The sequence below is a fragment of the Taudactylus pleione genome, unplaced genomic scaffold (assembly GCF_031769625.1).
Source record: "Taudactylus pleione unplaced genomic scaffold, aTauple2 ptg000062l, whole genome shotgun sequence".
Lineage (NCBI taxonomy): Eukaryota > Metazoa > Chordata > Amphibia > Anura > Myobatrachidae > Taudactylus > Taudactylus pleione.
In genome coordinates, this window is record NW_028284464.1 from 774,192 (window position 1) to 789,885 (window position 15,694).

Consider the following 15,694-nt stretch of genomic DNA (forward strand, 5'->3'; position numbering starts at 1 on the left):
TCTAGTATTGTTGTGTATTTTGATCTATTTGTTCCCACTAACAGGGGTTCCACTTGAGGAACAGCATTTATTTTCACATCATAAGCGCAAAATAAGGGCATTTTTTTTCCATATATATATATATATATATATATATATATATATACATACATAGGATTACTTTGGAACACGACAGAAGAAAAGTAAGGGTCAGTACTTTATGAATTTAAAGAAAAAAAAATACATTGGAATAAAATATGTACCACTATATCAGGCACGTACATTAAAGGAAAACATTATGATGCAAATAAATAATTTATGTAGGCTATATTTTAAATTATATGTAAAACATGGGGCCAACAATTATTTTAATAAGCAAGGGGCATTATAAGAAGGAACCAATATATATATATATATATATATATATATTTATATATATTTATATATATATATATATGTAATAGAAAGGGGACAATATCTATATTTGTGTGATGGAAAGAGCCAATAAATATAGTAGCTTAATATTAGGTCATAATATATGTATTAATTTGCTGTGAGGGGCATACTCAATGATGGCTTTCTTGCACTATAAAACATTTGGGGCTTGATTCTGAGTCGGACGAAACAGTGATGTTGGACGCAGCGCAGCATTGTGTTACATCTGCACATGAGTCTGAGGCACACCGCGTATGCGTACAGGTGGTATGCGCACAGAGGGACTGATTCAGAGACGTATACTATTCCGATATTTACGCAGTTGAGTGATTAACGGTCAACTCCACACGCCCCAAGGTAGCTTTGCAATACTGCTTGCTGCGAGGACTACTTTGCAAAGTGGCTGACAGGCAGAGACTGTTTGGGGGAGGTAACGGAGAGTGACAGTAAAAAAGGCAGGCGTGTCATGGCCATTTTCGGGGCATGTCGTAGCCTGCACCTGCGATACCGCATGCAGTTGTAGTGTTTCCAACGGCTCAGTTCTGGAGGCCATTCTAAGTGACCATAGAGCTACTCAGGCCGATTATTGAATGGTTTGCGATGGCGGCTGTGTATTTGTACGCACTTGCTTGGATCTGCTAACCCATCAGTGGGCGTCTCTATGCATTTCCTGCCAGCTACAGCATTAGCATATTTCAGCACAGCAGCTGCCTGCGGGATCCCAGCTACGAATGCATTATCGCACATCTCTCAATCAGGCTCAGAGTCACAGTACAACATTAGACGAACAATATCAGAAATGTATAGGGTTTTCCTGGGTGGGTACTGGGAAATAACAGGGGGGTGGCTAAACAGACGTATGGGGATGTTGGTTTTATGGGAGTGTCGTGGGTATGTCCCATCACTAACAGTAGATGAGTTCATAGACGCAGAATCGTTCACATAGGAGGCCATATTCAGTTGGATGATCTGCATCAAGCAGTATTTCAGCTCCTATGGGTGCTTTATATGGGCATCCCAGTCCATTCGGAGGCACGGATGTACACCAGGAAAGGGCGTTGTAGCAACATTTGCATAAAATCACAGACACGACTGCGACAAAAGACACAGACACTGACCCGGCTACGTCTGACTCAGAATCAGGCCCTAGGTTAGGTTATGACTGTATAGGGGGATATATCTATTTTCCCCAAAGTTTTCAAGTCAAGATAGCTGAAACTGGCACACCCATCGGCATACCCATCTAATTTTGTTTTGCCTGTTTGCACGGCAGCTTATCAGTGTTTTTCCAAACCGCCTCTTGATAAATCTGGTGGTTTGTGCATTTTACATGTCAAAAAATTAGGATGGTGATGTGTGTCCTGGCGTCTTCTCAGCTGGTGGTTTTCCTGCATTTGGTCTGCAGTTTGGACATTAGTAACCAGACGAGATTCCAGGGAAACGTTAGAAACCCTGCATTTTGCACAAACCCAAGCTTAGGATAGTACTACCTTATGTTCTGATGATGTCAGTATATGGTGGTCATTACCTATTCAGAGGTCTCCAATCTCACCTGTATCAATGTATCCCAGGACAGCCACAGTGATGGATACATTTTCCTTGCTGAGTATAAGTTCTCTGCGCAGGGAGCTGTAAAAACCCTCCAAAGCAAACTTGGCTGCACAGTAGTTTGTTGTAAATGGTGCTCCAATACGTCCTATATAGAATGAAAGGAGCTCAATGCAGATTAAATCATAGGCAATCTTAAATCCTATCCTTGGGACAGGCTTTCTGTTATTGCATTGTAATTATCAGTACCAACTTTCCTTTTTAAGTAACAAGGGCCAATTAAATTGTGGCCAATGTGAGCGATATGCTGTCGGAACTGCATCAGAACGCTCATAACAGAGGCACATCTCCACCACAACATTGCTCATTTTGCCTTGAAACTTCTTTGGGGTCCACAGGAAAAGAGAATGTTGCTCTACCGTAATTCGGACAGCCGCACATCATGACCACATATTGCTGAGAATCAATGACGTGCGGTGAGGTAAATGGCTGGGGAGGAACTAGCTAGTATCAGAGCCAGATTTACAGATACATATATGATCCCGAGGGTCCATGTGGGCATTATACAAAGGTGCAGCAATATATAATGCTGGAAATTGTGATCAGGGATGTGCAGAAAAGGTAGACAGGGGAGGCAGTGCCTCACCTGCCATACACTTTTTACTCCAGAGTTTTTACTATGAAAATTATTAGAATAATACAAAGAAGATATTTATAATATTATCTGTACATTTTTCTTAGAATTTTTATAGTCTAAACTTTGCAGCATACCTAACTATAACAGGAAAGGCTCCGCACCTGACCCCGCATCACTGCTTAGAATTGAATTGCCCCCTGTGGGTGTAATGAAGCAGTAGAAAGTGAAGAGACATTATGATGCAAAATGTGCTGAAAGATACAATGGGGTCAACAGCATTAGTTACCACGATGGGGGCGAGTTAAGCTGCCATTGCTGCCGTTCTCATGCAACTCACCCCCCTTGCAGCGTGATCTCACCCTGGACTTGCATTATTTTGTATGCAGCCCTATGGGTCTGTACACAAAAAGCAATGAGTTCGGAGCTACCGTAAGTGTGGCATAGAGCCGCACTTTCTCTTGGGGCAAGCTGCCTCGCGGTTCATTTAATTAACCACATTCGGTGGACTGGAGAAATGAGAAAGGATAACGTTAAAGAATTGCAATAAGAATCAAAATGCCTACAAAACCCTTTCAGAAGAGATTTTGGAAAAGTTGTTCTGTTTTTAGTTAAAAGAATAAAAGAGCTAGTTTAGGAATAGCTTTGTAAGTTTTTGTTATTACTCATATGTTGGTGAAAAAGTTAGGTGTTTGTACGTGTGGGTGGGAGTGGGGGAAAATGACCCTACAGCCTGCTTTTGTTCAGTTAAAATCAAACTTGCACCCCAAGTGGCATAGAGCTATGGGGGCCCCATAGAAAATTTTCACGGGGCCCCCATAAGTCTAGCTATGCTCCCCAAGCCCCCTCCCTTGCACTACTCACCTCCTAAGCCCCGCGTTACATCTCCCCTCACTGATGTTGGGAGGAGGCATGACCGTGGTCCGGGGATGTCCTAGCAGGCTCAACACAGTCACGTCTCCTCCAAGCATCAGTGAGGAGGGTTATATCAGAGGAGGGATGGGAGACAGGGGAGTTGTTGCTGGTCAGTCTGACAGGGGCCCCACAGCGCTGATAATCCCTGCAGCAAACTGCTTCCTAGTCACAGGCTGAAGTGTGCTTGTGACTAACGGGTCTATTCATGTAGCAGTGAAAAGCCCTTTATCAGTGATAATGCTTTCTCCTATTCATAGAAGGGGTTGCCATGGAAATCTTAGATTTCTCCAGCGGTGCCCCAGCTCTTCCCCATACAAGCTCAGCTTTACGTTTCACTTCTGCAAATGAATTCGCCATCTCAGGATAGCGTTTAAGAGCCTCCTGAGTTTAGAAAAGCAGGGAAGATAACTGTCTCCCTGCCTTCTCCCTGCTCTCCCCGCCCCCTGCTGCTACAGCAGCCAATCAGAGGAGCCCAAGGATCCTCCTGGCTGCCTGCTGCCACAGTGTCCCCTCCCTCTGCTCTACCCCTGCCGCTGCTGTACTATAGTAAGGTGACCTGAAATATGCATATGCAGGTCACCACCTTTTACCTAGAGATGAGCGGTAAAGCCGAACTGCTCATCTCTACAGTGCCCGCTGCCCCCCACTCCCACTGTCCGCTCCCCCTCTTGCAATGCCCGCTGCCTGTCCGCATACCTCCCAACATGACTCTCTCCAGGAGGGACACAATGCTCAGGTCCTGTACTTCCCTGGTAATTTATGATTGGTGGTGGCACCAGAGGTGAGGATGCAGTACCGTCCAAAATTCTAATCGGGGAGTCACACCAACTGCCAGTGAGTCCCAGCCAGTGATGTTTGGCAGTGTGTGAAATGACAGTTGGTGTGACTCCCCTGACACCTATTTGACTTTTGAACTGCGCTGCAGCCCCACCTCTTACCAGGGAAGTCCAGGACCAGAGCATTGTGTCCCTCCTGGAGAGGGTCATGTTGGGAGGTATGAGTCCGCTCCTCCCCACCTCGCACTGTTCTCTCACTCTGCAGTAGCATTAGCTGGCGCATGCGCAGAAGGGGACCGCAATCAGAGAACCAGAGGAGAAGACTGCATTGCTGGACCCCTGGATACCGGATCTTATCGCTGGATAGGTGAGTATACGTGAATTGCTCCTTATGTAAGCTATAGATTGCATCGTACTGATGTAACCCCGGTTAATGGTTAAGACCATACTGTTTTAATAAATATATGTATACAAGGCAAAATATATATATAATTTCATATATTTACAGGTGAAGAGATGTGAATTGTTGGAATTGGTAAATGTGGAGGGACTGCAATACAATATATGTAATATTCACAATGTGATATGTAATTCATTTATGTACATATTCTGAGGTAAAATGTTAAGAAATTCATGCTATATATGAAAAAGTATACATATATACTGTGTGTGAACAAAGGACAATTTTTATATATATATATATATATATATATATATACACAGTCAGGTCCATAAATATTGGGACATTGACAGAATTTTCATATTTTGGCCTCTATTCACCACCACAATGATTTTGAAATGAAACAAACAAGATGTGATTTAACTGCAGACTTTCAGATTTAATTTGAGGGTAATTACATCCAAATCAGGTGAACGGTGTAGGAATTACAACGGTTTCTATATGTGCCTCCCACTTTTTAAGGGGTCAAAAGTAATGGACAAAGTAAACAATCCTAAATCTAACTTTCACTTTTTAATACTTTGTTGCAAATCCTTTGCAGGCAATTACAGCCTGAAGTCTGGAACGCATAGACATCACCAGACGCTGGGTTTCATCCCTGGTGATGCTCTGCCAGGCATCTACTGCAAATGTCTTCAGTTCCTGCTTGTTCTTGGGGCATTTTCCCTTCAGTTTTGTCTTCATCAAGTGAAATGCATGCTCAATCGGATTCAGGTCAGGGGATTGACTTGGCCATTGCATAGCATTCCACTTTCTAGCCTTAAAAAACTCTTTGGTTGCTTTTGCAGTATGCTTCAGGTCATTGTCCACCTGCACTGTGAAGCGCCGTCTAATGAGTTCTGAAGCATTTGACTGAATATGAGCATATAATATTGCCCGAAACACTTCAGAATTAATTCTGCTGCTTTTGTCAGCAGTCACATCATCAATAAATACAAGGGAACCAGTTCCATTGGCAGCCATACATGCCCACGCCATGACACTACCACCACCATGCTTCACTGATGAGGTGGTATGTTTTGGATCATGAGCAGTTCCTTTCCTTCTCTTCTCTTCCCATCACTCTGGTACAAGTTGATCTTTGTCTCATCTGTCCATAGGATGTTGTTACAGAACTGTAATGGCTTTTTTAGATGTTGTTTGGCAAACTCTAATTTGGTCTTCTTGTTTTTGTGGCTCACCAATTGTTTACATCTTGTGGTGAACCTTCTATATTCACTCTTGTGAAGTCTTCTCTTGATTGTTGACATTTCCATCTACCTCCTGGAGAGTGTTCTTGATTTGGCCAACTGTTGTGAAGGGGTTTTTCTTCACCAGGGAAATAATTATTTTGTCATCCACCACAGTTGTTTTCCGTGATCTTCCGGGTCTTTTGGTGTTGAGGAGCTCTCCGGTGCGTTCTTTCTTTTTAAGAATGTTCCAAACAGTTGATTTGGCCATTTTGCTATCCCTCTGATGGGTTTGTTTTGATTTTTCAGCCTAATGATGGCTTGCTTCACTGATTGTGACAGCTCTTTGGATCTCATATTGAGAGTTGACAGCAACTGATTCCAAATGCAAATGTCACACCTAGAATCAACTCCAGACCTTTTACCTGCTTAATTGATAATGAAATAATGAGGGAATAGCCCACACCTGTCCATGAAATAGCTTTTGAGTTGATAGTCCCATTACTTTTGGCCCCTTAAAAAGTGGGAGGCACATATTGAAATTGTTGTAATTCCTACACCGTTCACCCAATTTGGATGTAATTACCCTCAAATTAAATCTGAAAGTCTGCAGTTAAAGCACAACTTGTTTGTTTCATTTCAAAACCATTGTGGTGGTGAATAGAGGCCAAAATCTGAAAATTCTGTCAATGTCCCAATATTTACGGACCTGACTGTATATTGGCATTTATTAAATAGATAACTGTGGTAATTCTGGCTATGACATACACTATAGTACAAGGGGCGGAGTAATATAGCCAGGAGTGATTTGGTTCCTGTCAGGAAAAGAAGGTCTGGTTAAAGATAGGTATATAACAGCTGTCAGGAGTAGCTGACAATTAGTCAGGAGTTCCCTTCCTTGGATGCTCATGCTTACCCCCCTGTGTCCTGCCAGGCACGGGGATGTGGAGCCGGTGAGGGTGCCTGTCATAGCAGGAGCTGTGAAGATGATGGGAGCCAGCTCCCACCCTGCTGGAAAGGCAGCCAGCAGTGGTGCCCAGCAGCAATGGACAGTCTGGTGGCAAGGAGGCTGTCGGTGGCAGATTGCACGGCAGCAGTGACTACTAAAGAGAGAGCTGGGGAGTATTTACATGCTCACTTACAGAGAATAAGTGGGCACTTCTTAATTATAGTCAGAGACTATATGATCTGGAGGCTGTATTCATCCTCAAGCAGCAAGTCACATTACTATCTTCCAGACAATAAGCCATCAATGTTTAATGCAACTGGCAAAGTAAAATATAATCTACCACTCAGGAGAAGGATACTACTCTATAGACATTAAGAGGAACATATGTATCCAAAATTGTTTAACATCCTTTTTCAGTGGCGATAGACTTTAATAGGGGTATTCAATATGGGTGCGATAATATCGTTTTTTGCGTTAATATCGCACTTTTTAACTTTTTTGCGTTAATATCACTGGTTTTAGTTTTACACCGTATTCAATTTCAAAGACTTATCGCAGTTTTGAAAAGTCTTTGATAAAAAACGGTGATAACTTTTCACCATTGAATAGGTGTCGAAAAAAAGTGCAGAATTGGGGTTTAGGGGTGCAGGCTTAAAAAAAATAGCCTGCACCCCTGAGATTGACATTTAAAAAAGAACTGTGTCAGAAAAAGTTTTAAAAAAAATAGTCACACCCCAAAAAATTAATGTAAAAATTGGGGTGCAAAAAAAAAAAATGGGAAAAAATTGTTAAACAATAGGGAAATAGGTTCAGGGCTATTCTGCAAGTATGCGGCAGGTGTTTTCTAGAATAGAATTATAGCGGCAGGTGCACAAATGCAGAATTTTTAAAAACTGACTTTAGGGACTTAAAAATATGCTAGTACCCATTTTCATGTACCCCAAATTTGATGGGACCACTTAAAAAAATTAAAAAAATAACCTAAGTGCTCTTCTGCATCACTTCTTCAATGTCGGAAAAAAAATACCTGCTGCGGCTATTTAAATCCCCGACTTTCAATTAAAGGCTAAAACGGGGGTATCCATAGTGTTCCCCCATGTTTTTACAACTTTAGGGGGGCTTACAATTATTTTAAGGAAAAATTCGTAACTTTACGCAAATCCAACTTCGGAGTTTCCCGTTTTCGTTAATTTTATTTTGAATACGGGGATAAGCGGGAGCGCGCCCGATGCTTTAATGCAGAAAAAAACTCCGATATGAAATGTTAACTTCGCCAGGGAAGTTAACCTTTCATATTGAATACCCCAAGTGTATGTCTAAAGACAGCTGGAGTCATACACTAGCCGGCTGCTGCAGATACAGACTCCAACTTTTCTTATACCAAGGAGGATACTGGCATAATACCCTAATTATAACAGGAACCTGGTGCTGTTGGCTTAGAGTGCAAATAACTAAAGGCCCCCATACATCAGCAATTGATTGCAGCAATCGTGGAATTTGCAATCGATTGTGTATAAAAATCTTTCCCTTTTTCAATCGATTGTGGCAATTCTGCAATTTGCACTCGATTGAAAAAGGGAAAGATTTTTATACGCAATCGATTGCAGATTGCACGATTGCTGCAATCAATTGCTGATGTCTGTTGGCCTTAAGAGTTAAAAGGGATCTGGACTCATAATTACAAACGAGCACCCTCATATTAAAGGATACGCTATAAACTCTACATCATTTTTATTACATGGATCCATAAATGCATATATATTACTCTGATGTAACATTATAGTATTGTTCAGTTACATTCTATGTATTGCTAGGTATCAAACTGTATGTTGTAAGTTATGTAATGCAAAAAAGATAAGTTCATGTTTTTATATACATGAATATCTTGTCTGTATATATTGCATCAAAACTAAACTACAGAATGGTGTCAACTTACTGGTAAGAGTCATTGGAGAACACACAAATCCAAGAAGGACAGTATGTGATAAGGAATATGGGTATACGGTATATATTATGTTATTTACACCACATTACTTAATCACTATTAGCATTTGGATATTCCGAAGTAGGCCCATACCGACCACAAATACTTGGGTGGAGGCACTGATAGAAAAAAGGTACACCACTTAACGGGAGGTTAAAGGTAGGAAAATATTAGACAGTAAGGAGGTTAGTAACCTGGTGACCCTTTATAGAGGGGGGTTACACTGATGCGATATATAGTGATAAGTAACAATTCACCAGTGCAGATCTACTTGAATAGACCCCTATGAAACAGTTTGAAGGAAGAATCAGCGACCACTTCTCTCACTCTAATGACGCTGGGTGCAAGGGGAGGCGGGCCCTGTAGGCACTGTGAGCCCCATAGCAACCGCAGCCCCTGCACCCACGGCTGCTACACCCCTGGGCCACCCAGTATTTAAAGGTTGCGCACCCTGGAATTTAAGCCAACATGTATGTAGCATCTATGACAAAAGCATGTGATGTAGGTGTTCTTTTCCACTGGATTGAGAAAATGATGGTGAACACACCTCTGTATGAAACTAACCAGACATCCAAATGTTTGTTTTCAGAAGATTAACATCTGGGCTGACTACTGTACTATCATAGGGCCTGATTCAGCAAGGAATGCACGGATGCGGACGCACGCAACTGGCCGCTGCGAGAATATGCTAATGAATGTATACGCACGGCAATCGCAGCAGAATAAGCAGACGCCCAGCACTACATAATACCACCCACTTCCCTTTACTTGCGTCCTCTATACCTGACAAGACAGCGGAAACATCGGTAACATCGAGAACCATCAGACCCATACGCACAATAGTGGTTGACCTGACCCTTCCGCAGACATAGCGAGACGTCCTGTGTGCAACTAGAGCTCAGGCTGCTTCTGCCTCTGACATGCCGTCCAAACGCACAGGCACGTCTGCGTTTGGCTGACTACCCCCCCGTCACTACCTACAAACGGCACTTCCTGTCAATCACTGTGCTCTGGGTCTGCGATGCCTCTGCAAACGCAGTTCCCATCACAATAGCTGGTTTGCGCACGCACACTGTGATGCATACGCATGTGGAATGCGAAATAATCGACCGATTGCGTGCGTCTGCATCCGTGCGTTCCTTGCTGAATCAGGCCCATAGTGCTAAAAAGGGCTCACCACTGTAACATACACACCCTTAGATGCTCTCTGGTTTTGGATGACCATGCTTCATGCAATAGCCTTTTTTCTAGAATACTAAAGTTTTAAATTAGTGGATACTAACAAATGTATATGTATAACATTTCTTTTTTTGGCATAAATATTTAGGTATTCAGAAAATGTATTCCAAATATGGAGCATTTTTTAATTAGTCCAATTTTTACTATACACGGAACTGCTAAATAATGCACTCATCTATATTCAGAAAAAAATACATAAGCAAAACACACATCAACACTCAAGCCATATATATTACCACTCAGTGAAGACATAATGACAATGCTGCCTTGGGATTCATGTAGTGCTTTCAGAGCCGTGGATGTCAGCTGGATATAACTGAGGAAGTTGACAGTGATGGAACTCAGAACACTCTGCATATCACCTTGAAAATATCCAAATGACCCTGTTCCTCCCACATGATTTAAAATCAGATAATCCACTCCACCTGTAAAGGGAATAAGACAGTGGACTCACTGCATCATTTCTTATAACCTAACAGTGTGTTGGTGTGTCATGGGCCACTATTGAGTCTGTAGACTACTGTACCAAATCCTTATTTCAGGTCACTATGGCCAACTTCTGATCTTTTGTAGTTCTGAATGCAACACTAAGACAAGGGTAGAAGCCCAAATGTCCCAAGAGGACAACATGAGTGCCAATTATTAAAACTATGGTGCCAAACCAAACTACCCTATTCATTCTAATTGGATGTTACTCAAAGTAAATAAAAGGGAGTGAGATATCCTGTATCTTCTATATCACAAATGGAACCACTGGTTTCTGCTTCAACAAAGTGGAGAATGTAACCTGACCTTTAAGTAAGAGCCAGTCAGTTACCAAGCTGCTCTGCTATAACGTGATGGGAGGAAAGAACAGAGGGGAGGGGGTGACAGCTGAGATGAAATGTCAAAGCTTCTCTGTTTGCTATATCATAAGTCATGTGACTGTGGTTGACATGGTAATCACATGACATTGAGCAAATTGCAAGTTGTTAATAAAAGCTATAGTTACAACTCAAATCATAAAAAAAAATGTTTCTCCTTACCAATAGCCAGTTTTTGTTTAATGTTACACCTCGTTTTTAGAGGGGATTGCAGCTACAAAATACACAGATAAACAATACCAGTACATAGTATTATATAAATTTACCCAGCTTTTCAATAGTTTCTTGGGCCACATTCTGAGCTGAAGTCAGGTTACCCATATCAGAGACCACGTAATTGGCAGAGCCTGCCCCTAACTGCAGACACTTCTTTGCCACCTAGAAAACAAACAACATGCAAATGTAAGTGACCACAAAACCTAAAATATAACTTGAAAATGTGAGATTTACCAAAGGAATAGAATTGCATGTTTTCCAACTTCAAGAAAAATGACTGTTTCTGATAGATGAGATAACTCAGACCGCGTGCAACCATATTTATTAAGTAGTACAAATTAAATATTATTTTTTATATGGGGGGGATTAATTATTATTTATTTTAATGACCAAAATTAATTTATACATTTTAGTTAATTATGTGAAGTAGACAACATTGTTTCACAGAGCACACTTGTAGAACTACAAGTGTCAGCAAGCAGTTTGTGCCCGTGCAATTTAGGTGTTCACAGACACAACACATGTGGTTTAAGGTTTCAGCCTCCAAACTGCAAGATAATAAATCTTGCTGTTTGGAACTGAATACCAATTTCATGATTAGCCCACGAGGTTTTGGGTCCTATTTATCAATATTATTTTTACTAAAAACATACCCTTTTCACATTATTTTAGTATCACATTTATGTATTAAAGGACTGTTGGAGCAGTTTTCATGAAAACCTACTCCAAGCCCCAGGGAAAAACTAGGTATTTGAAGGCCCCACAGCAAAAGTTTGTAAGGACCACTATGTACCATCCAAAGGTGAAAACACACACACACACACTGTATATATATATATATAAACACATACAAGTTTGACAAGGAAGATGGGCCCCCCTAAGCTCAGGGTCCCATAGCAGCTTCACCCCTTGCACCTATGGTAGTTACACCCATGCCAAGCCCTTCAATGCACATTCTTATAGTAAGCAGATCACATTTCCCATACTTGTAATGGGAAATGTGATCTGCTCAGATTTACTAAAAATATCTAAAAATAAATAGTGAAAAATACTGTGGAAAACCCTGTGATAATAATGCCATCATCAGATGGCGTTATCCAGGCTTTCCCCGATTCCTGCTTTGCTCTTATAGGCAGAGCAGAGCTGGGAGCCAGCCCCTGTGATCAGCTTTGTGGTCTAAATAGACCACAAGCTGATCACTTGAAAAACCTGCATTCAAGGACCTGTGATCGGGGCTCTGGTGATGTCCTCTGGGGTGCCGGTCAGGGGTGGTCGCTCGGGAGGTGCTTGGTGAGCCGGCGGCGCATGTACGGACACCTTTTCACTGTATTTTTTTGCGAAAAATACAGCGAATCTGTGTGCACAGGGGATTCGCAGAAACAGAGCTTTATCGCAACCTCTGTCCCTGGAAGTCATTTTTTTTATACATTCCTGTGATATTTCCTAAATTTGCAATGCGAATTTAGGTGAAAATATCACACTACAACTGCATTTGATATGTAGATTGTGGTAAATAGGTACTTTAATGAGTTAAATGCTTCCCCTTTTATCTTAAGCTTATCTCAAACATCTTTTGTACTTACATATGTTTGTAGTTGTAGGTAGTAGCTCATTTATTTTATTCAGCCTAAATTTCAGGTTTTCATTTCCAGTGTAGAATGTGTGATAGGATAGTTTTGCAAGGCACAGCTAACATTTACAGTATTACCTTTGTATCAGGGTTGCTTACCCTCCCGATTCGGCCGGGAGCCTCCCGATAATTGGGTGCAGCTCCCGGCCCCCCAGAACGGCAGGCAAGCCTACCGGCTTCCGATCCCCCCGCGATTAACTGTTAAACCCCCACGGGGAAGGGGTGGTGGTGACGCGATTCACACTGAATCGCGTCCTTTTGGCTCTGCCCCACTTCACAATGCCTGTATTATAGGCATTGTGTAGTGGGGGCGGGGCCAAAATGTCAAGATCGCGTGACCACGCCCACAAACGGTAGTCACCCAACTGGCCACACCCACTTTTGCTGGTCACGCCCCCTGGCCTGCCGATCTTGCTGCTCCCTCCCGGAAGGAGCAGCCAGAAAGTTGGCAACTATGCTTTGTATAGTGTGTGACAGGCCCCCACAGAACCCAAGCCCTGTAGCTGTCTCAACGGCCCCGTGTGAAACATTTGTACTAATATTTTCTTGCTAACACTATTGAAAGTATAGTGAGTAGACAAAGAAGAAAAATAAATGAGATTCTCTGGTGCACTCTAGGAGTGTGCTGTTTATTGATTATATTGAAGAAAAATTATTCTAGGTTTATTATTTATTGTATTGCATTTAATAATTAAAAAATAGCTTTTAATGTTGATATTTTAAAAATATATAAGTAGTATCTAAGTGTGGGCCTGATTCAGACCCACTCGCGAGCGCTGAGCCCTCGCAAGCGGGTCGATGTTGGGCCAGTGTGCATGCGCGAGACCTGGATAGCAACGGGCAAGCCGTCGCTATGGGTCTCGCTACAAAGGGGGCATGCTGTTGATGGTGAGTGACAGCACGCCCCCTTTGGTGGGAGTGCCAGGGGCGTGGCTGCCCAGACGGAGGCGTTCCCATGGGAACGCCTACCGTCTGGGGCCGGCCCCACTGACATCACAAGTGATGTCAGTGGGAGTGCTCTCGGCTCTGACAGAGCCGAAAGCACTCCAGGGCTTGCGGCAATGAGACCCTACCACAAGGCCATCGCGACCATCTTTTTGGCCGCTCGCTATAGCTGTGGGTGGTCACCCACAGCTATGCGAGCAGCCAGGAGGCCGCTCTAAAAAAAGAGAAGGAGGGCTCTGAAAGAGCGTCCGGCTCTGAATCAGACCCTGTATGCGGTGAAATATAATAGAAATAAATAGAAAGTGGAAGAAAGTAATGAAAAATGTGAATTAAAAACAAATTAATTAGTTCTCATTGAAACCATGTTTGTGTTTTATTATTAATCATTAAATGCCTACTTTTGGCTGTATATGTCTCAAAAGGAATAAAGCCTGTAATTCTCTTGTAGTTAAGTACTGTTGCCTAGCTTAAGAGAGTGTATTTGTATTTATTCACAGTGGATCTGTTACATTGTATTCAGAGATATGACTACTGCACATGTTGTATCTTTTCAATAATTGTTCACTGGCAGATTGTATCCACTGATAGGATTTAGGACCTCATTCAGGACCTCATTCAGAGGCGGTCGCACGGAGCGATTTGTCGTAGTGAGCAATGTTTTTTCAACTGTGCATGCGTGTACATGGCAGTGCGCGTGCACAAGCCTGTCTTCCCGACCACAATCCTCTTGCTCGCAAGTCACTACGAGGTCGTAGCTGTGATTGACATTTCGTGCCGTTTGTGGGTGGCTACAGGGGAAGATGCTTGTGAACGGGGATGTGGTGGTGTGCACGCAGGCGTGGTTGACCTTAAACAGGGCATTTTAAGGGCGTGCATATATTACTGAGCGAGTCATCACACACGTCATCTCGTTGCAATAACGACGCTACTGTTCGCAGAGCTAAGGGTAGCCCAGGGTCTACTTTAAGCATTGTGAGTACTGGCGATGGTTTCTGCCTCAACCGATGTTTGTAGGCAATTAACAATGTAACAGGTGTTAATCGTGCTGACGTAGGTTGCCGCCTGCGACCGACTCTGAATTATGCCTTAGAGATAGGGGTGTGCTTTCATTGTTGTGGGTGTTTCCGCGCTTACGATGTGCGTTGCGACTGAGCGCTCGTTTTGCATATTCTCGAACACTTTGGGTGCGACCTATCGCTCCGGAGTGACCACCTCAGAATGAGGTCTTCAGTCTCTCGCAAGATGCGATCGCTCACTTGCAAAATGGGGCCGGGTATTCAAATCAAGCGATTGCTCTTTGCGCTGTAAGGACGCCCTCTATGTCTTAGTGAGCGACGGCAGTTAGCGTACGCTGGACTATAAAACCTCCCACCTGTCACTCACAGCACACGTCATCTCCGGGACGATTCTGATTAATCATGAACATCGAGGGCCATCGGAGCTGCTCGCAGCGCTTGGGGTTGACCTAACTACCCCAATAACTGTGAGCAGTTCAGGCTAAAAGAAACCAAGTCATGTGTGCAATGACGCTACTTTGCTAATTATGCACACCCATTAAACGTCGTTCTGACGGTCAGACACGCCTGCGTTCGCACATCCACACCCCCGTTCACAAGCACCTTCCCCTGTTACCACCCACTAACAGCACTATCTGTCACTCAAAGCAGCGACCTGAAAGTGGCTTGTGAGCTAGCAAAATCAGATCGCAACGAATGACTTGCGCACGCGCACTGCGAATTATATGCATGCACAGATGTGCGGTTATCGCTCCCAGGGAGCGAGCGTGCCCTAGCGAGAGACTGAATGAGGTCCTTAGTTCTCTATGGGATATGTAGTCCCAAATTTGGAGCTTATGTATAGTTACAGGATTGATTGTTCCTGTGTGTTGATATGCCCTTCCAAACGAGGAATTTAGTTTATGGGTTATCTCAATCAGTGTCACCCGTGTATTC

At 42.9% G+C, this 15,694-nt stretch overlaps 1 protein-coding gene across 1 annotated transcript in view; it reads right to left on the reverse strand.

The window, feature by feature from the left end:
• Positions 1–15,694, reverse strand: part of LOC148534877 (hydroxysteroid 11-beta-dehydrogenase 1-like protein A) — a 38,371-nt gene that overhangs the window by 1,247 nt on the left and 21,430 nt on the right. Inside the window, exons 4-6 of the mRNA XM_088465474.1 lie at positions 11,218–11,329; positions 10,325–10,513; positions 1,967–2,110 (exon numbers count right to left, since the gene is read on the reverse strand). Coding sequence (XP_088321600.1) covers positions 1,967–2,110; positions 10,325–10,513; positions 11,218–11,329 — 445 coding nt within the window. The remainder of the gene's footprint in view (positions 1–1,966; positions 2,111–10,324; positions 10,514–11,217; positions 11,330–15,694) is intronic.